The sequence below is a fragment of the Drosophila elegans genome, unplaced genomic scaffold (genome assembly GCF_018152505.1).
Source record: "Drosophila elegans isolate 14027-0461.03 unplaced genomic scaffold, ASM1815250v1 contig_767, whole genome shotgun sequence".
NCBI classification, from domain to species: domain Eukaryota; kingdom Metazoa; phylum Arthropoda; class Insecta; order Diptera; family Drosophilidae; genus Drosophila; species Drosophila elegans.
Genome location: NW_024546120.1, coordinates 1972087 through 1995563, shown reverse-complemented (window position 1 = coordinate 1995563; position 23477 = coordinate 1972087). Strand labels below are relative to the sequence as shown.

Sequence of the window (23477 nt, the reverse complement as noted above, 5' to 3'; positions counted from 1 at the left end):
TTTCAGCGTTTTTATTATTTTCAGAGGCACATCTCCCTGACACTATCCAGCCGAGAACTGTCTTTTGTAAGATGGGGAATTCAGGCCCCTGATTTATCTGGCCAATAGATAAAAGTTCAAAGAATGTATCAGCGCCGATAAGCATATCTACCGGTTTATTTTTCTGAATTTTACTTATGTCGTCCCTGAATTCGTGAAATTGGACAACTTCGACAAATTTATCAAAAGCGAAATCCAGTTCTCTTGGCGAAATACTTTTTTCAAAGGGCTTCGACACCTTTCTGCACCTTTGAATAAAACGAAAAACCCACACGAACACTCTCAAAATCTTCAGGTGCGACGAAAAGGACTCTATTTTCTGAAGCACATAATTTTCAGCGTTTTTTGTAAGATGGGGAATTCAGGCCCCTGCTTTATCTGGCCAATAGATAAAAGTTCAAAGAATGTATCAGCGCCGATAAGCATATCTATTTTTTGGGGCTTAAAGAAGAATGGATCTGCCAACTGAATATTTTCAGGCACCCTCCACCCGCTGGTGTTCACCGCTTGATCCGGATGATAACCAGAAATATTTTTCATAATCCAAAAATCGGACGACAATTGCCTGTTCCCTACTCGCGACTTCACAATCGTGTGTATTTTTTTTTGTAGCTTGGGCATTAGTTCCACCAATGCCTCGCAAGCTCATGCACACGTCCGCTCTTGTAATTTTGAGCCTCTGAGCGAGCTCATCGGTTACAAAGTTTATTTGTGAACCAGAGTCGAGCAACGCTCGAGCTAATACAAACTCGCCGCTTTTGGTTTGGACGCTCACAACAGCAGTTGCAAGAATGACACGATCCGATGCATTCGCATGCAAAACATGCGACGTGGATGGAGACTCCTGCATGAGCGTGGGCTGAGAAGAGGGTGGCAACGCCAGATTTGTGTTTGGGGAATATATGTGTAGCAAAGTGTGATGTGAGGAATAGCACACTCTACATCTGTTCGATTTGCATTTTTTGACCGTGTGACCCTTTCTTAAGCAGTTAATGCATAAGGGTGCTCTTTTAGCGAAATCGAATCTTTGCTGAACTGTTAGGGCTGCGAAGGAAGCGCAGTTTCCAATCTGATGTTCAGCTGAGTTGCAATACATGCATTGAACAGAGTCGTTCCTGGCAGCGACAAACGAAAAACTCCTATTTCCATTCTTCTTAGGGTTAGATTGGGTCTGCTGAACAGTTTTGGGCTTGGAAGCCTCTTCTGCTACCATGTGTTGGTATCGCCTGTTGAGGGTCGCCTCACATTCGCTCCAAAGTGGAAGCGAAGTATAATCTAACTGTTCTTCCCATTTTCTTTTAGTTCCTGCATCGACCTTGCTCATTACCAGATGTATTAAAATGGCATTAGTAATGCGTCTATCATCCCCAATAGACAGCAAGGAGTCATACAAGGCTGTGACCGTGTCGATGAGGGTTCTCAAGGCTGTAGCTGAAGGCTGGGAAATTTTTTGCAAATTAAAAAGTGTCGATATGTTGTCAAAAAAAAATAAGACAATCATTATCGTACACCCGCTTCAGGCTAGCAAGGGCTTTGGGATAATTTTCCGCAGTGACTTGGAAGGCCCTAACTGTTCCTAAAGAGTCTCCAGCTAAACACGAAATTAATTGATTGAATTTTTCAATATCGTGTAAAGTGTCATCTTTGTCAACGAAAGTTTCGAAAAGGCTTATAAAATTTTTTAATTCGGAGTGTTTTCCGCTTAAAGTTGGGAGAGCAACGCTCGGTAGACGGCATTGAGACGGGCGATTTGCTGGCGGAGTGAATTTCTCGATATTATTTTGTTTGCACTTATTTAAAATTGAAATCAGCAATGACTTTGTCATTACGGCCCTCTCTTCCAACTCTTCGCGGTATACATCTTTTTTATCTTTCACTTCTATTTGGTTTTGCAAAAGTGAAGCATTTTCAATGTGGGTATTTAGAATCTCTGATCGACACTCAAGCTCGACCGGATTTACTGATAAATTAGCTTCTTTTAAGTGGCGATAAGTTCGGTTAATACTTTTTATGAAACATCTCGTTGGTGTTTAAGCTCTTCGATATCCTTAGTTGCCATTACGTTTATTTGTATTTATTTTGTTGGTATCGAAGAGGTGTTAAATATTTATTTTTATTAAATTATTTATTTGTTAAATAATATAAGAAAAAATCAACGAGTAATATACCGATCGCACACAGTGTGAGGGAGCTAAGTGCCGAGAGAATTACAGCGAAAAATCTCTTTCACAATTTGCACTTTTTTCCAGCTGTTTTATTTATACCCTAAATTGGTGCTCACTACGACGAAAATGTGGGGGAATTAAGTTCGCACTAATTGGGTCGACGACGAGTATTTTATTTGCTTGTTTGTGGGCCAAAGTGATTCACATATAATTCGAAATATATTATGTTTATTGCAGAATTTTGGTTGTTAGTACATGCAAATTTTTATTTCTTGGTTAGAATGCTCACTATCTACCGATTTCTACACGATTGCAAAAAGTTGAAAGATAGGCCACAGCACAATTGACAAAACGCCACAGATTAACTTTTAACTTTTGGCACTCTATACCTGGATGGCCGGCTTGATAATTGTAACTTCCTTTTTTACTTCCATTTGGCGGCAGCAGCAAATTAAGCAATTAAATTTGCAGAAACGTCAGGCGCAACTTCAAGGACCGGCAGAAAATTTCCAGCGACGAAATATTGTTTTTTTTTTTTTTTTTTTTTTTACTTATGCATTTTATTTATTGAATCTTCTCTGAATTGAGACTAACAATAAGTGTATAAAATCTTAAATTAAAAAGCTATATCTGACAGTCAAGTTGACTGACGCGGGATGTAAGGGCTCTAATAACTATTGCTGAGCTGGAAGGTCATTTCGTTGCAATCGGGTCCGGTTGGAAACCCTGGCTAGGCCCCTGGCGAGCTGGTTTGGATGAGAAGTTAGCTTGGTGTGGTAGGACGCCTTTTGTTTTGAAATTTCATCTTTTACGGGTAGAATGCCCAGATCTCTGTGGATGTTGTCGTTCCGAACATACCAAGGTGCCCCAGTGATAGTTCTCAGGATTTTTGATTGTGCTCGCTGGATAATGTCGATGTTACTGCTGCTCGCGTTTCCCCACAATTGGGAGCCGTAAGTCCAGACTGGCTTAAGCGTTGAATTGTAGAGCAGAACCTTGAAGTCCAGGCAGAGGGGGGAGCGAGCGTTTATGAGCCAATGGAGGTTATTGGATTTTAGTTTTAGATGAATTTTCTTAGCTTCGATATGTCTCCGCCATGTAAGTCTTCTGTCAAGGTGGACGCCAAGGTACATCGTCAGCTTGTGGAAGTGGCGTGTTATTCAGAGTTAGCGGGGGACACGTTTGTCTGTTAAGAGTAAACGTTATGTGTTTACACTTTTGCGCATTTATTTTTATACGCCAGTCTGATACCCACCTCTCCACTACAACGAGATGATCAGCTAGTTGTGCTGTTGCCTGAATTGGGCATTTGGACCGACTTAAGATCGCGGTATCGTCTGCGAATGTAGAAGTAGTTAGCCGCTCGTTCGTGGGAATATCTGCGGTGTAAAGGAGAAATAGAGTTGGACCAAGGGCGCTACCTTGAGGAACTCCAGCCTCTATCGTGTAATCGTCTGATATTGTAGTGTTGCATCTCACGGCGAAGGCTCTGTTGTAAAGGTACGATTCAAGTATCCTGTGAGTGTTTTCCGGTAGTAACGTTCTGATTTTATGCATAAGGCCATCGAGCCAGACTCGGTCGAAAGCCTGCGCAACGTCAAGGAATACCGCACTGCAGTATTCCCGAGACTCGAATGCTGTTCGTATTTCTGTTGTTAATCTGTTAACTTGCTCTATTGTTCCATGGCTTTCTCGAAAGCCAAATTGATGCGCCGGAATAATGTTGTGCTCTTCCAGATATGGGATTATGCGTGTCAAAAGGCATTTTTCGAACAGTTTTGACAGACACGAGAGTAAACTTATCGGTCTATATGAGGCAGGTATTGTGTGATCTTTTCCTGGCTTTGGGATCATTATGATTACCGACTTTTTCCATTTTTTTGGGAAGTAGCCAAGTCGTGTAATCCCGTTAAATAGTTTACAAATTACCTCAACCGCACAGTTTGGGAGTTCAATTAGCATCTTAGGAGTTATTAGATCACCACCTGGGGCCTTTTTTGTTTTTAATCGCTCGCTGATGACTTTTGCAACTTCGTTTGTTTGGAACAGAATTGGCGCCGTCTCAGTTCCACCTCGAATTGGCGGCGACGGTAGTGTGAATGAATTATTTGCAGGGTTTGGCTGAAAAACATTTCGAAGGTGTAAAGCAAATGTACAGGCTCTGTCTTTGTCGCTTCTGGCCCAGCTGCCTGAAGAGTCTCTTACGGGAATTACTGTTTCAGCCGGCGCACTTAGATTTGGGTGGGCCCTCCACAGGGGATGCTTGGTGCTGGTGGGTGAAAGTTTCTCAATGTACTGGCGTTGTGCTTTTTCTTCTTCGTGCCTTAGAGCCCTGGTAAGTCTGCGACCAGCTTCCTTAAGACTATGTTTTGAGGATGGCGATCTGCTGGTTTGCCAAGCACGCCTCAAACGTCTTTTCTCCAAAACAAGCTGTTCGATTTCAAGGTTAGTTTTGTGTTGGTGTGTGTGCCCATCCCTCCCTTGCGGTGTAGAGACTTTGGCTGCTGCGACGAGTACAGACTCCAGTGCATTGGCATAGCAGTCGATGTCCTCCTTGAAGTTGAGCTGTGGAGTTAGTTCGATGTGGGAACTTACGTACTTTTTGAACTTTAGCCAGTTGGTTCGATGCGACGTCAGCCTGCAAGGGTGCTCGATTAATTCCGGGCTTTGAAGAAGAGTTATTAGCACTGGTGAGTGGTCCGATGATAGATCCAAAAGCGATTTTGCAGATATTAGATTGCGGGAAATATTTTTTGTCACAGCAAAATCAATTAAATCAGGTAGTTTTCTAGGATCTGTTGGCCAGTATGTAGGACTGCTTGGTGAAACGTAGTCCAGTTTGTTGCATGTTTTGATGAGTGCATTATATAGTTGCCTTCCTTTGGGGGTAACAAGGCGGGATCCCCAGTGTGTGTGCTTGGCGTTGTAATCACCTGCTGCTATGAATCGCTCTCCAAGTGAATTGTAGAAGTCCATGAATTGGTCTTCTGAGACTGTAAAGCGGGGTGGGCAGTAGACAGCGGCAATGGCAAGGTTGCTGGTGCCCAACTGTAATTTTATCGATGTAGCTTGCAGATAATTTTTTGCAAACCGTTGGTAAAAGTGGTGTTTGATACGGTCTCTTATTAAGATGCCGGCTCCGCCATGTGCTTTACCGTCTGGATGATCGGTGCCGTAGAACGTGTATCCTCGTATTTGAAAGTTATATTTGCTGGTGAGATGCGTTTCTGCCAGCAACATAACGTCGATGTGATTTTCGTTCAGAAATTTAGTTATTTCAGGTATATGCCGTGAAACACCATTGGCGTTCCACAGAGTTATTCGGAGGCTAGGCATGATTTATTTGGACTGCTGAGTTGCAAGCATTTGTAACAAGATATTTTGGTTTTGCATTAGAGTTTGCATGGTGGTTTTCATGAAGGACATAAATTCCATCATATTTTGTTGCAAAGTTATCATCATAGTTTCCATGTTACTTTGTGGCTGTCCCATGGCCTGCTGTATGTTATCAGTTTTCGGCTCTATGTGAGCTGTGCCTGATCTTAGAGCACTGGCGTAGGAAATGCTGTTGGTGGTAATTGAAGGGCCAAATGATGACCTGGCTGCTTTTGCGAAGAAAACTTCGGGTGTCGTTTGTGATTTCATGTAAATGTTCTGGCGTGCCGTTGTCGCTCTTTGCATCCGACTTTTCATCTCCTTGTAGACTGGACAGCCTCTGTAGTTTGCTGTGTGGTTTCCTTGGCAGTTTACACACTTTCTAGTGAGAGAGTCTCCCTTGTTGGCAGGGCAGGGTTCGGAGCCGTGGCAGTTACCACAAGCTACACAAACTGACCTGAGGGTGCAGTAAGCCCTGGTGTGTCCGTATTCCTGGCAGTTTGTACATTGCACTGGCCCGTTCCGTTTGTGCGGCTCTTCAACTGTGATCCTACGGTGCAGAAGGTACTGCAACTTGTAGATCGGGTGCACTGCGTTTTTTTTCAAAGTTCTGCTGTCTGGCTCCAGCTCGACCTTGAAAAGGGGTTGCGGCTTCTTGTTTTTGTTCATAATGTTTATAACATTTTTGGCGCAAAAACCGTTTTCTTTTAAAGCCTCTATAATTTCAGAGGGGGTCACATCGGGTTCTATTCCCTTGAGGACAACTTGTAAGCCCTTGCAACTTTTCAGCTGGTACGTGTAGTAATTCTTTTTGGCATTGTTTAGGTACCTCGACACTACTCGGAAATCATCTTCGGTTTTGGTTTGAAGTTTGGTTTCGCTTATGTTCCCTTTCATAAGCGGAATAACATGAAAGTTATCCTTCCCGACAAGCTCAACTATTTTATTTACTAGGACGTTAGAGATCTTCTCCCGAATAAAGATAGGTGGGGGCTTTAGCTTCTTTGGGGCTAATTCTTCGTACTCTATTTCAGGCTCCGCCAGATTTGAAAATCTATTTTCATTTAATGGCCCGAGATTTTCCGTGCATTTGTTGGTACGGTTTATTTTGGGCATATTGCCGTCAGATTTTTTTGGTGGGGTTAGCTTGCGCTTGGAAATATTAATATAGCGATCCATGCCTGTCTGCGTGGCCGAACCCGCTTGCGGAATTGTAATTTTTCCTACCGTAGCTTTGTTTTTGCCGTTTGACCCGATTTTTGCACTTGGTTGTGTTGTTGCTTTAACCGCTGCAGAAGAAGAGAGTGGAGTCGTTATTGCATTGTTGGCGACAGAGACCGTTGTAGTTGACGTAGTAGTTGCTGTTGTTGTTGCACTAGGTGGCAGAAGCTCGGTTGGAGTTTTGCATTGCTCACACCATGTTGTTTGTGCGGTGAAAAGCAGGGCGGAAGAGCAAGAACTAGCTCTCTGGTTTTCGGCGGTCAGTAAACTTGCACTTTCTTGCACTTTCGGTTCTAGAGTATTACTCGTGAACGAGAAATAAGCATTGTTTCGGGCCAAAGAGAGACGACGTTTGTCTTGCTCACTCTGAATTTTTTCACGGGCTTCGTCTTGCTGTTTTTGGCGTTGAGTGCGCTGATCCACGTTCTTACTCATTTATTGATAGAGCGTAATATTAATTAATTAATTAACTAAAACTTTAGTTTACGATATGCGAATTAGCATCGCGAATCGCAAAACCACGCGTTTATAAATTTTTCCGAACGTTTACGACTCAGTGACTTATTGTTTTTCCGGAGCGTTAAGAAAACACGTCTACACGCGACCGAATGCATTAAGCCAATGCTCAAATATTGTTGAATATTGTTGAATTTAATTTATTGGCCGAACCGACACGAATAAATTGGTTTTGGTTTTTGTTGGTAATGTTAATAGTTTTTCACCGAAAAAAATTAAAACTCGCGAACTCTACTGCTAATCACGTCGGGGTCACCACGAAAATTTAATTTAAATACTGTTTTGTATCAATAACGCGAAAAATTGTGACCGCAGTAGTTCGACGATGTTAAATTGCGAATTTGTGAAAAACTATTTCGAAAGCGCGACGAAAAGGAGTGGCTACGATGACGTTCGATTGATCACTGACTATTATATTTCAATAATTTCTCTTAGAACCTAACTTATGCCACGGTGGCGGGAGACGGGGCCCTACAACTAGTGATTTAAATACAAGCGCCAAGTGCGCAAACACCAAGGTTACGTACATCCTGTCTATACCTACACACTAGCGCTTTTCATTTACCAGCACCATTTTCACATCATTTTCTCATTTTTTCACACTTACACAGAAACAATGTCTGAATACCGAACATTCAATTTTTACAAAAACTGTTTTTTTCAATTTTGCACAAATGCGAAGCATTGATCAAAAAGAAACAACCGTAACCGGTAGACACCCTGTTTGAGGAAGTAGATCGAGATTTTAAATCCGCGTTAACGTCAGGCGAAGAAAATTACGCGACAAAACAATTTGACCTCTGTGAAGACCAATTGTTTCGGGTCAAAGCACTTCAAAAAGTTCTCTTTCCAAGATTCCTTTTGCAAATCCAGCTCAAAACGTTTTTGGCATTGATGTCCCTAACTCAAGACACATAAAAGTTCCACGTCTAAAAGTTCCAAAAGCTTTGGCACCTGCGCCATAAAACTCATGGGGAAGCAGGCTCCATTGTTTAACGGTTTCCCTTGTGCGACAATAATATCGATCCAGCTTGGAAAGCACTAAGCACTAGATTCGAGAATAAAAGACATATTTTTGATACCAAGCTCAAGAACATTTTCGATATAAAATGGCTTAGTACGGAGGATAGGAAGGATATCCAGAAAATCCAAGCTTCAATTACGAGCTGTCTTGCGGTGCTCTTAACGCAGCAAGTTTCTACAGCAGACTGGGGTCCCTTCCTAGTGTTTCACACCTCATTTAAGTTACCACAACAGACCCTATCTTTGTGGGAACAATCACTAGAATGCAGAAAAGAATTGCCAACATGGACCCAACTAACAGTCTTCCTTTCATCCTTGTAGAAGTGCTAGAGCGTCTGGCTGACATCAACCCGCACAAAACCTTTGCTCCAAAGCAAAAAAAGTTCCAGTCCAAAATTCCCATTTTGGCACATGCAGCCACAGCAGATTATTCATTGCAAAGGGTCACATCACTACCACCCAAAGAGCCTTGTCTGTTTGCAAAAACCGCGGAAAGTAAGCATCAACTGCCTAGCGTAAAATAACGCGATAAACGAGTGCAAAATACGCTGCTGCATTTCCCACCTAGGCACCAGAATTCCCAGCCCGTAGAAGACCTCTACGCCTCTAATACCAATGTGATATTACCCACCGCGATAGTGTACACTCCTTATAAGGGTGAACTGATTCGCATGCGAGCGGTGATCGACCCAGGCTCTCAAAGGTCGTTCATCAAAAACGCATCATTTTACCGATGCCACACTAACATCTCGGGGATGGGAGTGCAATTTGTCCGCTCATCATCCAAAACATGCAGCTTTATATTATCTTAGTTGAGGAAATCATACTCAAACGATTAACCAATCTGCTTCCGTCCGTTTCTGTAACCAAACCAAAACCCACAAGTTTAGACCAATTAAAATCTTGCGGACCTAAGCTTCTTAACGGCTGCAGAAATAGACTTAGTACTGGGCAGCGACATTCCACCCCGGGTATTTCTAAAAGGTAACAAAACCGCCTTAGACAACAACATAATTGCTCAGCTTACAGTGTTGGGATGGCTTATTAGTGGTCCGCTTCCCAACAAGAAGCAGTAGACATTGGAACACAACTTGAAAATTTTTATGAACTTGAAGAGATAGCCGTAGCCAAAGAGGTATCCGATACTGACGAATTTTGCTACCCACTACGTTAACACGACTCAAAGAATACCGGATGGTAGATACATGGTGCGTCTCCCTTTCAAAAGCCAATTTCCCAACCCCATGGCCTTAGGCCCATCTAGAAATATCGCTATGGGACAGTACGCTGGTCTACACAAAACATTGCTCAAAGACGTAGCCCTAAAACGTCAATATACCCGAATTTCACAAGAATATAAGTTAAAAGATTGATTATGATTTCGATATAAAAAAAATCAAACTTTTCTTTATTGAGTTGGATTTAGAACTGCTTTACTTAGGTTAAACAATTGTTTTTTATAGCTACGCGTCGATCCAGTGCTGCCGCCGTCTCTGCCGCTGTTGGTGATTCTGCTGACGTTCTTTCATATTATTGATTGCTGCTCTTGGTCGCCGTTGCCGTTGACCAAACTTAATTGTAATTGGCCAGTGCATTTTAATTAATGTTTTTATTGTATGCATTTAGTTAAGTTCAATCAACTTTGGAAATTGGCTATTCTGCATTCCCACGATCGCTGGCCAAAAGGTGCAAGCTCAGCGCACGTGGCTAAGTTCGTTTGTGCTAAAGCAATAAAGAGGGCATTGCTTTGCTGTTAGTTGTGCAATAAATGCTCTCTTCTTCGGTTTGGGAAATTGTATTATTGAGGGCATTGCTTTGCTGTTTGTTGCGCAATCGATGCTTACTCTTTTCTTCCGTCTGGGAAATTGTATTATTTTGGGTGTTAACTTATATAAAACTAGGTCATATGACAGAGGTCCCTCCTAAGGAAATCCATAAAAATCTATATATCTTTTCCTACCTTCCTCACCATAAATCTACCAAACTACACGTGGTATTTAATGCCTCTCGGCGTACGTACACGCAATTGTCGTTAAACGATGTTCTCTACAAAGACCCAACCCTCCAAGGAGACTTTTTAGACATCGTACTCAGTTGGAGACTATACCAATTCGTGTTCAACGGCGACATCAAGAAGAAATTTTAGTCCATCCGGATGATCACCGTGTAATTTTCCGTCCAGACCAATCAGCAATCATTAAAGATTTTGAGTTGACTACAGTCGCAATCGGAGTTAACTGTGCTCCATTTCTAGCAATCTGCACGCTACAACAGTAAGCGCAAGACTGCAAAGACAAATATCCTAGAGCAAGCCAAATCATTCTCCAGGACACTTATGTCGATGACATACTTGCCGGCGCTCAGGCTCTCGAGGACGCTGAAAGTGATCAGTGCCAACTCATTGCATTCCTCCAAACCGCAATATTTCTTCTCAAAAAGAATACTGCAAATCACAAAAAGTCCTTCTCCAGGAGATTTATGGCGATGGCATACTTGCCGGCGCTCACACTCTCGAGGACGCTGAAAGTGCTCAGCGTCAACTTATTGCATCCCTCCAATCCGCCGGATATCTTCTCAAAAAGAATACTGCAAATCACAAAAAGTTGCTAGAAAATATAGCTATAGCAGACAGGATAAATACCGACTTTTTGGAGGTCTTCGAAGCAGTATACCGCGCCAACGCCATGCAAAGCCACTACCAAACGAAAAATGCTTTCCCATCCCATCCACTTTGTTTGACCAGGCAAGTGAAACTGCTACTCCAATCCCTTAGAAAAGAAGGCCAAGACTGGGACGAGTGCGTCAAGCCAAATATATTGACCACTTGGAACAAACTTCTCGAAGCTCTCCCAAGCATACCAAGATGGGTAGGTTTCGACCCAAAAAACACATCCAATAGCATGAATTTTCGGACGCATCGGAAAAGGCGTATTGTGCGGCACTCTACATTCGATTTAGTTACGCTGACTCGCCTATTAATCGCCAAAACCAAAGTTGCTCAACTCAAACCAATACGTCTACCGCACTTATAGTTATGCGGCGCACATTTATTAACAAAGTTAGAGCAACATACCATCAAAACAACTCAACTTCCCGAGTTAAAAACGTTTTTGTGGTCCAATTCCACCATCGTTCTAGCATGTTTGGAAAAACATCTAAGTACTTGGAAAACTTTTGTCGCAAATCGCACTGCCACAATACAAGCAAAAATTACTTATGCCAAAGGGAACCACGTGAAATCGCACGACAATCGTGCCGACCTAGGCACACGTGGCTGTACCCCAACAAAACTCAAAGAATCTACACTATGGTGCCACGAACCAGAATGACTATCCCACCCAGAAGAAAATTGGCCTAACAGTCAATTTCCAGCTACCTCGAACGAAAAAATGTTCAGCATATCTTCAGGAACCTGAAAACTTCGATATTTGTGATCATTTCACAACTTACTCACGGGCAATGCGAGCAACAGCCAAAATTATACGTTGGTACCACCAATCCAGCAACTCCCAATAATTTCGGTCAGCAAATCCAAGACGCCAAAACAAGGCTTATCATAGCAGCACAGCGCCTTTTCTACCCAAAGAATATGCACAAATACACAATAAACAATTCATTTCCAACAAAAGCACGTTTGGCACACTTGGCCCATTATTGATTCAGCAGTTCAAATAAGAACCAATAGTCGATTAGTCAACGCGTACGTACCCTACAAGTAACAATTCCCCATATTGCTGCCACTCTTTTTATTGAATTTATTCACAGTACTCTACTTCATGCTCAAAATCAGCTGATGATAAGAGCTATTCGCCAAGAATTCTTTGTACTCAAAGTAACAAAGCTCTTTAAAGCATGCGTTCGCAAATGAGTAATATGCACTCGCTTCAATCACACAACTCAAAACCAGATTATGTCCACACTTCCCCCCGAAAAAACGCAATTTTCTCCCGAGTTTACAGTAACTGGAGTTGACTTTGCGGGTCCTTTAAACCCACAAGCGTCAATTATAGGAACTCGAAGGCTACGATTCCATATTCGTATGTTTCTCCACCAAAGCGGTCCACTTGGAAGCCGTCTCCGAACTCAGTTCAAAGGCTTTCCTGCAAGCATTCGAACGCATTTGCAGCCGTAGAGGCATTTCCAAAAAAGTTGTGTCTGATAATGGCCGAAATTTCGTTGGCGCCACTAGAGAACTCTCCAAAAATTTCGTAGAGTTCACAAAATCCGCAACTGAACAAGTTTTCAACACATACAGCATCCGTGAATTCGAGTGGCAATTCATATCCCCACACGTTCCACATATGGGCGGACTGTCAGAGGCTGCCGTTAAAAATTTTAAAAACATTTCACCCGGACAACTGGTACCAGAGTTTTCACCTTGCAAGGAATTTTTCAACTTACTGGCAAAAATAGAAGCAGTTCTTAAGTCCAGACCACTATGCATACCCAAACCCAATGTTTATGACTTATTATTGTTAATGGACCGACAAACTAACACCGGTCAATTACGCGACCCATTGTCAAAGTTGAAATAAATAAAACTGTGCACCCTGGGACGTCGACGAGCCGTGCGGCAAACGGGGTATTGCTCCAATTGCCTGGCTACCACGAATGCAAGTCAACCACGAATGCAAGTTCACCACACAATGTTGCATCACAGACCCGCTATCCAATTGGCAAAAGAGGAAGGTCGCAAACCCAAGGAAGAACGCAAACCCAAAAAAGGAGGAACAGCAGACCGTCTCCGTCACACAAGAAACAGCGACCCGCCAGGTTACAAGAGTCGGCGAAACGCAGTACCTCACCGTCCCGTACGCTGCAGCAGCGGCAGGAAGCCATTACAAGTCTCACCAAACTCTAATCCATGCTGGCCTAGAACTGCCTTTCGGCAAGAGCGCATGCTAAGCCTTAGCGAGGCACCAGTATTCTGTATATAATAATGGTTTAAATTCTATTGAGAGGAGCAAGTGTTTGAAAATATATATATTTTCCAATTCCATCGTTTCAATTAAGAGCCAAACCCTGTACAAAAGACGGATAGATACAGCAGAAAACAGGCTGTGATATCATAATAAACCCGTGTGATATCATACAGACGAACAGCTTCGCAGTTTTGTTTTTATTTGGGATTTCAAACATCATCATTAACAGCATCATCATCAGTAGCATCATCATCAGAACATCACCAGAGGCATCTTTAGCATCTCAAATATAAGTAGCTAGCCGGCTACTTATTCAATCGGGTTGATACATATGTAGAAATCGATCTTAAAATCCAGAATTTGGTAGCAAAATTTGGTAGTAAAATTATGGCAATTTACGCGAGAATGAACTTGCGATTGGACTTTGTGCCGTACTACCGAGTTATTCTTCCCAAAAGAGGTAATGTTTAAGCACAATTTGTTTCTTTGCAACCGTAAGCGCTGAGCTAAGTCCTCGGCAATGAATAACTTGATCATTACTGGCAACATGACTTAAAAAGGCTTGAACTGAATGACTAAAAGCTACTGAATTTTCCTGTAATTGCATTTGAGGCATTGAGCCCGAAGTAGTGGGGTGGCGCTCTGCCCCGTATCTGTAAAAAAGTGAGGCTTTAAGCAAACTCGCCAAACTTTTGCGCATGTCACTTTTTTACTGAATGTCCTTGACTAAGACAATTAATGCACAAACGACTGTGTTCGTGCAAATCTAAACGCTGAATCACAGTAAGAGCAATGAAAGCTTGACAATTGCCTAAACTATAACTTGCCGCTGAGCAATATCTACATTTTGAATCAGTCCAGCGGTCTGTTTTCGTTAAAAAAAAGGACGACTAGCTGCGGTTTGAATGAGGGACTTAGGGCAATACAAATCCCAAACATATTGTCATGCCAGAAAGACACAACGATCCCACCTAAAACGGATATATGCGAACCAATTGAATACAGCTACACCCCCTTTGAAGCATTGCTCCCAACCAGAGAAGACTGGGAGCAAGGCCAACCGGGGCTAATAGAGGCAGTCAATTTCTACACTGACGGCTCCAAATTAAATAATCAAGTCGGAGAAGGAAATCAGGAAATCCTTCAGACTTCCATATCACTGCAGTGTCTTCCAAGCGGAAGTATGGGCTATAAATTAAGCTTTTATGATCCCAAACGATGCAAACTGTCAAAAGAAATAGGTAAACATCTATGGTTAACTCCGATATCGTATCAAAACATATGAAACATTTATTGTAACGTTTTTCAAACAGACTAATTCCTTGAATTTTGGTTGATTTTTTGAAAGAGATGTGTCGTTGTGGACCAAACTTTCGAAAAGACTAATGAAGTTCTTAAACTCGGCATGCTTTCCACTTAACCTGGGAAGGCTCATTTAAGGTAACTGGGACATATTATATTTGATTTGGCATATCCTTCCTTACCGATTGATTCCTTTTCGTATTGATGATGATGTAGTATATTTCAGACGCGAACCTAATCTTATCCCATACGTGTTAAAGGTTTCCATAGAAAAACGCCAAAAAAATTATTAAATTTTTATTGAGCAGAATAATATTTGTTTGGGTTATATAGAGTAAGTGTCAATAAATTCAAACTTGGTATGTATGCATGTATGCGTATGTTATATATACGCGGCAACGAAATTCAATAAACAACCAAGAATTGATGTCAATGCACAATACCCATCAAACTGTGCATACATACACAGCGCCAAATTCAATTTAAACGATTCCTACAAAACTTTATGTAGTGTTTAAGAGGCACTGCAACAATATGTATTGCTGAAAAAAGAACTGTTTTCAAACTGGACACTGAACTGCACAAAAGGGAATAGAATTTAGCGGCACATAGCCGTTTTGGGTGTACCTGTACTTTTGCAGTTGTACCGTTAAGGATATGCCGATTGTTGAATGCAGTCCACTTTTATTATATGTTTTATTTCAGTTATTGAAGAGTGCCAAAAATCCAAGCGCGAATCCAACTGCGACGTCCACCAGATAGGTTAGGTTCGCACTACGAAAATAATAATAAAGTGGCGAGACGACGAATGCACTATATTTGTTCAATTATCCGCAGTTTCAAATTGATGTCCTTATCGCGCTGACGCAGCCAGCGATTTCAAGCGAAAAGAAGCGACTTACTCCCACGAGCAGTACCGAAAATTGCAAGAGATAAGCGATGTTACAAACCTTATCAGTAGAAGAGCAAGCGACTTAGCAAGCCACAACTTTTAGTACATCATCATTAACAATGACTTCGTATATGTTGGGCTGAGAAACTTTAATTAGAGTATATTTAGGCCAATCTAATTGATATTTTCCTGTGCAGGTACTTTGCTGTTAAAATGATTTTTAAGTCTGTGATTCTTATTCTTGATGGCGCGTCGGCTGTATAGGGGTCTCTTAAGGGGTAACGCCACCTTCGAAATTTTAAAAATCGATTTTGTATTAGTTAAAATGCTTCCTTATAGTTTTGACGATATTAAATAATATAATAGAGTATGTTTAGAATAACTAAGTTAATTTTTTCCTGCGCAGGAATTTTGCTGTTAAAATGATTTTTAAGTCTGTGATTGTTATTCCTGATAGCGCGTCGGCTATATGGTGGTATTTCCTCTTAAGGGGTAAAAATCTATTTTTTATTATCAGTTTCGACGATATAAAAGAATATAATATCTGGTTAATTTCGAGCACTCATCACCATGTGTAGAAATTTCTCGAAACACGGTTTTTAAAAACGAAATAACACATATCTCCAACAAATTTCAACCGATTCCAAAGGTTTTTATATGCAAATACTCACAATACGATCCTCTTCGATCTATCGTAGGATTTTTGCAATACAATATTTTTGTTTATTTTATAACAATTTGTGTAATAAAAAACATGGGAAATTTAAATTTCTTAACAAGTCCGTATAAAATCGAATCCCTACGATAGATCATAGCCCGTACATTTCTTATAAAGACGAAAACTTGATTGATGTAGCCGGATGGAGATTTTCGCAGCTACACGGCGTACAAGGTATACTCGCCCTGCGAGAGAGGCAATATTCGCAATACCATCTCAACTATGATTGTCGATGAAAACGTTGTCAAATGATTCCCCTGACGGAAAAAAAAAAATAATTTGGCAATTGAATCCAGGTTCCCAAACACTTAAACACTTAAATAGGTAAAAAGCTTAATTAGCTATACATTTTTGCAGGATATTTTAACATTAATAAGAAGTGGGACCAAGAACATTGCAACATTGTGTCATGCATAGTCTAACAATTTTAGTTGTAAAAACATATAATATTTTTTATCTGAACAAATGATTATAATACATACCTTAACAACGCTGTAAACTGCTTGTGAATATAGCATGCTTATTTCAACAGGATCTTGTGATAGTTCATGAGTTGATTTAAAAAGTCTCTTTTTAAAAACAAATCGATTTTCTCCTGATTGAGATCCATTTGCAAGCCTTTTGGTGCCGGAACCCGAAGTTTGTTTTAGTTCCCAAGCCGAAATTATGTCATACAAATAATCAAAACTCTTTATGTGTTCTTCACCGTCTGGACGAGATTGATAAATGGCCCAACCATCAGTTGTTGCTAAGTTAAGTTTTTCAGCGAGCTTCTGGACAGCGTCTCCTGCAGTGTCAGTTGGGTGAACATCGATAGCTTTAGTGCGTGCATCCAAGAAAAAAAATCTGCACACGATTGTTCCAAGACGTCGCATAGCCTACAGAAAATAAAGTTAATTAGATTTAAATAGAATGTTTTTATTCTTCTTGCTTTTGCTTTCTGAAATAAAAAAACCCCTAAATCGAACACATTAAGGATATAGTGAAATGGCGGGGCAAATACTAGGAGGGGTTTCACCCCTCCTTTACAAACAAAATTTTGGTGCCTTATACTTGTAGAATTAGTCCATTAATAGATTTCTCCAGCCCCCTCCAACCAATACCAATTTTAAAACATTCCAGACATATCAATTTTACACATTTTGAACGAATGCCAAGCCATCAAAAACTTTTAGCTTTCAAGCCCGATGATAGATCTAAGAATTTAATGATAGCCACCAAGCACTAAACCTTTGTAAATTTAATATTATTCGTTAAAATTATGTATCTTCTGTATTGTAACGAACTGATTTTCTTTATTATCTGCTCGCTACGAATGTCGTGCGGCTAGCTCAGAAGATGTACGTGTTCGTCCCACCAAATTTATATATACGTGACCGCCCTTTGACCAGTGAAAACACACAGAAAGATTGGGAGTATGCAGTGATCTTTTATTCGCCGACTTGACCCTCGGCCGGGGTGGTGTACTGGTTATGTAGAATTACGTCCTGCCGTCGTCTCCTTCCCGCGTTGAACGCCTCTCTGGATCGTGCCGGCTGCGAAGTGGTGTCTTCCTCGCCGGTTTTGCTCGCGATGTCTTCTGCCACCCTTGGCTCGGTGGGTTTACAGGGGCTAGGGATGCGTCACCGTTCCCAGACTAGGGTGAACAGGCACTGTGCTCTCAAGGCGTACGCCTTTCGCAGCCGCAGCCTCCTGTCCCTTGCTCTGTCCCGGCCGGTCGCACCGGACGTCGGCTCAGTTTCTACCTGACGGTTCAGGCGTACGCCGGAAGCCGCCAACGCAGTCCCTGGGTCAAACGCCAGGTTCTAGACGAACGCTTCCACCCTACCCTCTCTGCCGCAGGCTTAAGAATTCGACGTGTGGGCTGCTCGCTCGACGCTCGTTTTCGTCGTCCTGGGTCCTCGTTGTCCTTGTCCGCCTCCAGCTATCTCGACCAGCTCCGCTCCTTGTTGGTGACTCGGTAAGCTGCCGTTCTGGGACTCTAGCGGTGGACCGCTGTGCTCTCAACGCATACGCCTTTCGAGACACCAGCTGAACAAACGCGCGTCCTTCCGGGCTAGTCGCACCAGGACCTTGTACAGTTCCTGCAGGACGATCAGGCATACGCCGGAGTTCGCCAATGCAGTCCTTGTAGGCAGGTAGCTAGTTCTGGACACTTTGCTTCTGAGCCCACGGTTCTTCGTCGAAGGACTCTATTTGTTCACTTTGTCGGACACGCCGGGTGGGATGCCAAGCTCAAATCGCGACAGAAGTTGTAACAAAGCGCCTGGACTTAGCCGTGTGATGCCGTAAGGACCTCAGCTACCTGTGTCTCAATTCGGAGACTTTAGCTCTAAGTCCCGAACGTCTCGACGTAGCGATCTTGTTTCCTTGATGACTCCGCACGGCTTTACTTGCTCCTTCACAATGTTTCACTGGTTACTTGTTCACTTGATGACTGTTACTTGTTGACTTGATAGAAATCGACTGATCCAGCTTCCTGCGCTCGGCCGGTTTATATAGGCCTCCATTTACCGCTAGTTATTGGCGTCTCCTTGCCTCCTGGTCCAAAGTCCACGGTTTTACCGTTCGACCTTTCGCCCTCTGCGCCCGGCACCAATATCAGGGTCCAAAGTCCGGTGCCGTCCCGTTACTTCCTTCTGCCCACGGCCCTTCGCCGCTCTCTCGTATTGCTGTCCCTCTCGGACTCTCCTTGGCTTTGTCTGGTGCTCAGTTCACCACTCTCTCTCCGCACTACCGTTACTACGGGTGAATTCGCCGCGTAACTGGTAACTGGTAGGCCACTGCTTGCATGCGCTTACTCTGCTTGCTTCTTAACTTGTGGGGAGTTATTCAACTCCTCACATTCTCCCCTTACTTCGGGAATGAAAAAGAGACTCGCTGTTCTCTCTGCCTTGGTATACTCCAAATTCTGACATCCTTCCCTCGACGTGTCTTCTCCTCGTTCGCCTGTAGTCTTCCAGTCGACTCGCTCTTCCAGATGGTTCCCACGACGCTCACAGCTCCTTATGGAGTTCCACAGCGCCGATCCTCCTTCCAGATTTTGAATTTCCCGCCCAGACGTTTCCCCCGTAGACTTTAAATTCCCGCCCAGACGTTTCCCCCGTAGACTTTTGAATTCCCGCCCAGACGTTTCCCCCGATGATTTTTGAATTCCCGATATGTCTTCTCCGTCGGATGGCCACTCTACGTCGTGCCGATCGGTTTCCAGTTGTTATCGGGGATATCGATATTCCCCCGTGTGACTCTCCGCTGTACGGTCACTCTCCGCCCAACCGATCGGTCTCCAATTGTTATCGATTCCGTGACCCAACGTGGCGTTGCCACTCGATGTATCGATTTTCCACAGCGTGACTCCTTGTGCCGATATTTCCAGTATTTTGTGCCCACCGATCGACACTATCGTGTAGGGCCAATCGGTGACCATGAATCGAAACGCCCCCATCCCTTGTTTATAGTGACTCCGCACAATGCTATGGTAAGCGCAATTTCCTTTCTATTTCATGTTTACTTATTTTCTTTTTCCCCAAAGCTTGGCCCAGGATCGCAGAGTTGACCTTTCCTGCCCTTGGGGCCGGTGTCGATGACCCTACTCGGCTCATCGCTTTCTTGCGTCGTTCTGCATTTAGTTGGCAAGTGGTTTGTTTCCCTGCGACCCCGGTTTTCATGTATATTTCTCATTTCAGATTGCCGGATCATATGTAGTGCCTTTCATGTGTGTGTATCTTCCCATTTTTTTTTTTATCGTGACCGTTTATGTGTGTGCGCGTCCTATTCGTGTTTTTCCGGCTTGGCATGCTAACTAATTAACTGTGGCCGTTTATGTGTGTGCGCGTTATTTCAGTGTTTTTCCGGCTTGGAATGCTACGGTAAAGCTCTCGAGCTGTACCGTCTCCCCTCTTTCCTCGGGAACGAGAAAGATCTGGTCGTGGTCTTCCTCGATCCGTACAGAGTCTGCCGACGCTACGGATTGTTGTTGGCCTGCGGTCTTTTCGGTTTCTTGTACTGTGCATCACCTTATTCTTCGCGGCGTATTAATGGATGACTCTGGCTTCATGCCCGACGCAGAATCTGCTTGCCTCGTTGTCTGGGTCACTGTGCCTCCTTTTTATCTGCGTTCTATATAGACTCTGGCTTATGCCCGACGATGTAGTCCGCACGTTTTGTCGTTGCATGCTCGTGTTATCCTGCGGTCTATATAGACTCTGGCTTATGCCCGACGATATAGTCTGTACTTTTTGTCGTTGCATGCTCGTGTTATCCTGAGGTCTATATAGACTCTGGCTTATGCCCGACGATATAGTCTGTACTTTTTGTCGTTGCATGCTCGTGTTATCCTGCGGTCTATATAGACTCTGGCTTATGCCCGACGCTATAGTCCGCACCACCTGATGTTGTTGCCTGCTTGTGTTGTCCTTGCTTGTCTGTACCGAGTTCTTGTGTTTGTTGTTTAAGCTCACTGACGTGGACTGTTCGTTCTTTTTGCGTATCCTTGTGGCGGAGTTTACAAATGACTGGTGAGACGAAGTCTATTACCGTGTACGGTCCGTCGTATCTCGGCGCTAGCTTTGCCGCGAAACCCTCGGCTGCCTTTGACAGATGGTGCTCCTTCGCCCAGACTGTGTCCCCTATCGTTGGATTCCATTGCCTTCTTCGTAGATTGTAATGCCTGGCTTGGTCCTGAGCAGCCTTCTCCATGTTCCGGCGCACAATTTCGAAGATCTCCTTCATCTTATTGGCCTTATCTTCAGGCGTTTCTGTCTGCTTTCCCGTGCCGATGGTTTCCCTGTCGTACAGGGCGCTGGGCAGTCGGGGCTCTCGAGCCTGCGTGAGGAAACACGGGGAGTACCCTGTTGACTCCGACGTACTTGAATTTACCGCTAGCATAATCTCCGGCCACTTCTCGTCCCAATTCCTCTGGTTCTGTCCCGCAAACTGTGCTATCATGGTTTTAACTGTCCGGTTTGCTCTTTCCGTCGGATTCTCCTGCGGTGTATATGGTGCCGTGAATTGTTGCTTGATGCCCATTTCGCTGAGGAATTTTTTGAATGCACGGCTGGCAAACTGAACTCCATTGTCCGTTATTACTACCTTGGGGATTCCGAACCTAGCGATGACTCTTTCTCGGAACGCCTTTTGAAGTGATTCTGCCGTTGCTGCTCGCAGTGGCACCAATTCTGTCCACTTTGAGAACCTATCTATCAGAACTAGCAGCATCTGGTTGCCATGCTTCGACCTGGGCAATGGTCCGACAAAGTCTGCACATACCGTTGCCCATGGTTCATTTGCGTCAGCATTTTCCCGGCTGCCTGCATCTGGTTGGGCTTGTACCTGAGGCATGTCTCGCATTTCCGCACGTGTGCTCGGGCGTCCCTATGCATTCCTGGCAGGTAATATCGAGCCGCCAGCCTTGCGATCGTTTTCCGACTTCCCACGTGTCCAGCAGCTGGTGAGTCGTGATTCTCCTTCAGGACTGTTTCCCTCAGCCCCCGTGGGACACAGAGCTTCCATGCTGCCACGTCTTCGCTTCCTGCTCTGTGCGGGATATGCCTGTACAATGCGCCTCCCTCCATGATGTAGTCCGGAAACTTCTGTGGCTGTTTGTTAATCTTCTCACACATATCCTTGATCCAACTGCATGTTCCCTGCGCGTCCTCCGGAGTTTCTTTAGTTAGCCTAAAGGCTTCTGGTAGAGGCTGTCTTGACAGTGCATCAGCGACCACGTTAAGCTGCCCCTTCCTGTATGATATTTCAAAATCATACTGCTGCAGCTCCAGGGCCCACCTCGCTATTCTTCCTGAGGGACTTTCGATGCTGTTTAACCATTTAAGCGCCATATGGTCCGTCACCACCTTGAAGTGGTATCCTTCCAAGTATGGTTTGAGCTTCCGGATTGCCCACACGATTGCCAGGCATTCCTTTTCGCTGGTTGAGTAGTTCTTTTCCGCGCCATTCAGGGTCCGGCTTGAATATGAAATGACCTTTTCGCCGCTTTCCGTTTCCTGCGTCAGGACTGCCCCTATACCATAATCGCTTGCGTCCGTCTGCAGTACGAATGGTTTATCGAAATCCGGACATGCCAGCACAGGATCGGCCACTAGCCTTGCCTTCACCTCCTCGAATGCCTGCTGGTGCTCTGGAGTCCATGTCCATTTCGTGCCTTTCCGCAATAGATCGTTTAGTGGTTTTACTATTCGCGCAAAGTCGGGCACGAATCGCCTGTACCACGATGCTACGCCCAAGTATTGGCGCAACTCCCGGATGGTCGTGGGTGGTTCCAGCTCGGCTATGGCTGCTACTTTTTCGGGATCGGTGCCGATTCCTTGGTCCGTAACGCGGTGTCCCAGGTAAAGCAGTTCGCTTTTGAAGAAATTACATTTTTCGGGATTTATCCTCAGGTTGGCCTGTTTAAGGCGTCGGAACACTTCCCTCAGGTTCCTTCTGTGTTCTTCCAGTGTCCGTCCGATCACGATGATGTCGTCTTGGTATGCAAACGCGTGTGGTGACATCTCCGGTCCAATAACCTGATCCAGTGCTCTCTGGAAAGTCGCCGAGGCGGAGTGTAACCCAAATGGCATTACTTTCCACTGGAAAAGCCCCTTTCCTGGCACTGTGAACGCCGTGAATTGCCTGCTATTTTCTTCCAGAGGAATTTGCCAGTATCCGTCTTTCAAATCCAGACTGCTTATGTATCTTGCCTCCCTCAATTGGTCCAATATGTAATTTATCCTTGGCATCGGATAAGCATCTTTGATGGATTTGGCATTGATCTGTCTAAAGTCGACACAAAGCCTCCACTGACCTGCCTTTTTCTTCACCATGACTATCGGGGAGCTGTACGGGCTTCTCGAGTGTTCTATGCACCCCTTCTCCAGCAACTCGTCGACTTTCGCATTGATTTCCCCTTGAACCTTTGGATTTTTCGGGTAGTATCTCTGTTTGATTGGCTTGTCGTCCTTCATGGTGATTCGGTGTTCGGCTATGTTGGAAGTTCCACTCATTGTTCGAAACTCCGCGAGCTCCTGCTCTAGAAATTTTTCAACGTCGCATTCCTCCGAGTTGGTTTGCACCACTGCCACGGACAATTTTTCCTCTAACCACCCGTTGTGCCTTCTTCTTTCTGGGATCACCACTGTGTGTCCGGCACACCTTATTTCGGCGCCGACTCCTGTGAGGAAATTCCATCCCAGCACCAGCGAGTCTACCACTCCTGGTAAGATCAACAGGCTCATGGGCAATCGCTTATTGCCGAATTCGATTTCCACCTCGAGCTGCGTGTTTATCCCGCTGCACCTGCCATCTGC

At 43.9% G+C, this 23477-nt stretch overlaps 1 protein-coding gene across 5 annotated transcripts in view; it reads right to left on the bottom strand.

Moving 5' to 3' along the window:
- Nucleotides 1-23477, bottom strand: part of LOC108136797 (myosin-I heavy chain) — a 1412760-nt gene that overhangs the window by 508197 nt on the left and 881086 nt on the right. For all 5 annotated transcript variants that reach the window (XM_041710095.1, XM_041710096.1, XM_041710097.1 and 2 more), the window contains one exon: nt 16656-17051. In XM_041710095.1, the coding sequence (XP_041566029.1) occupies nt 16656-17051 (396 nt within the window). The remainder of the gene's footprint in view (nt 1-16655; nt 17052-23477) is intronic.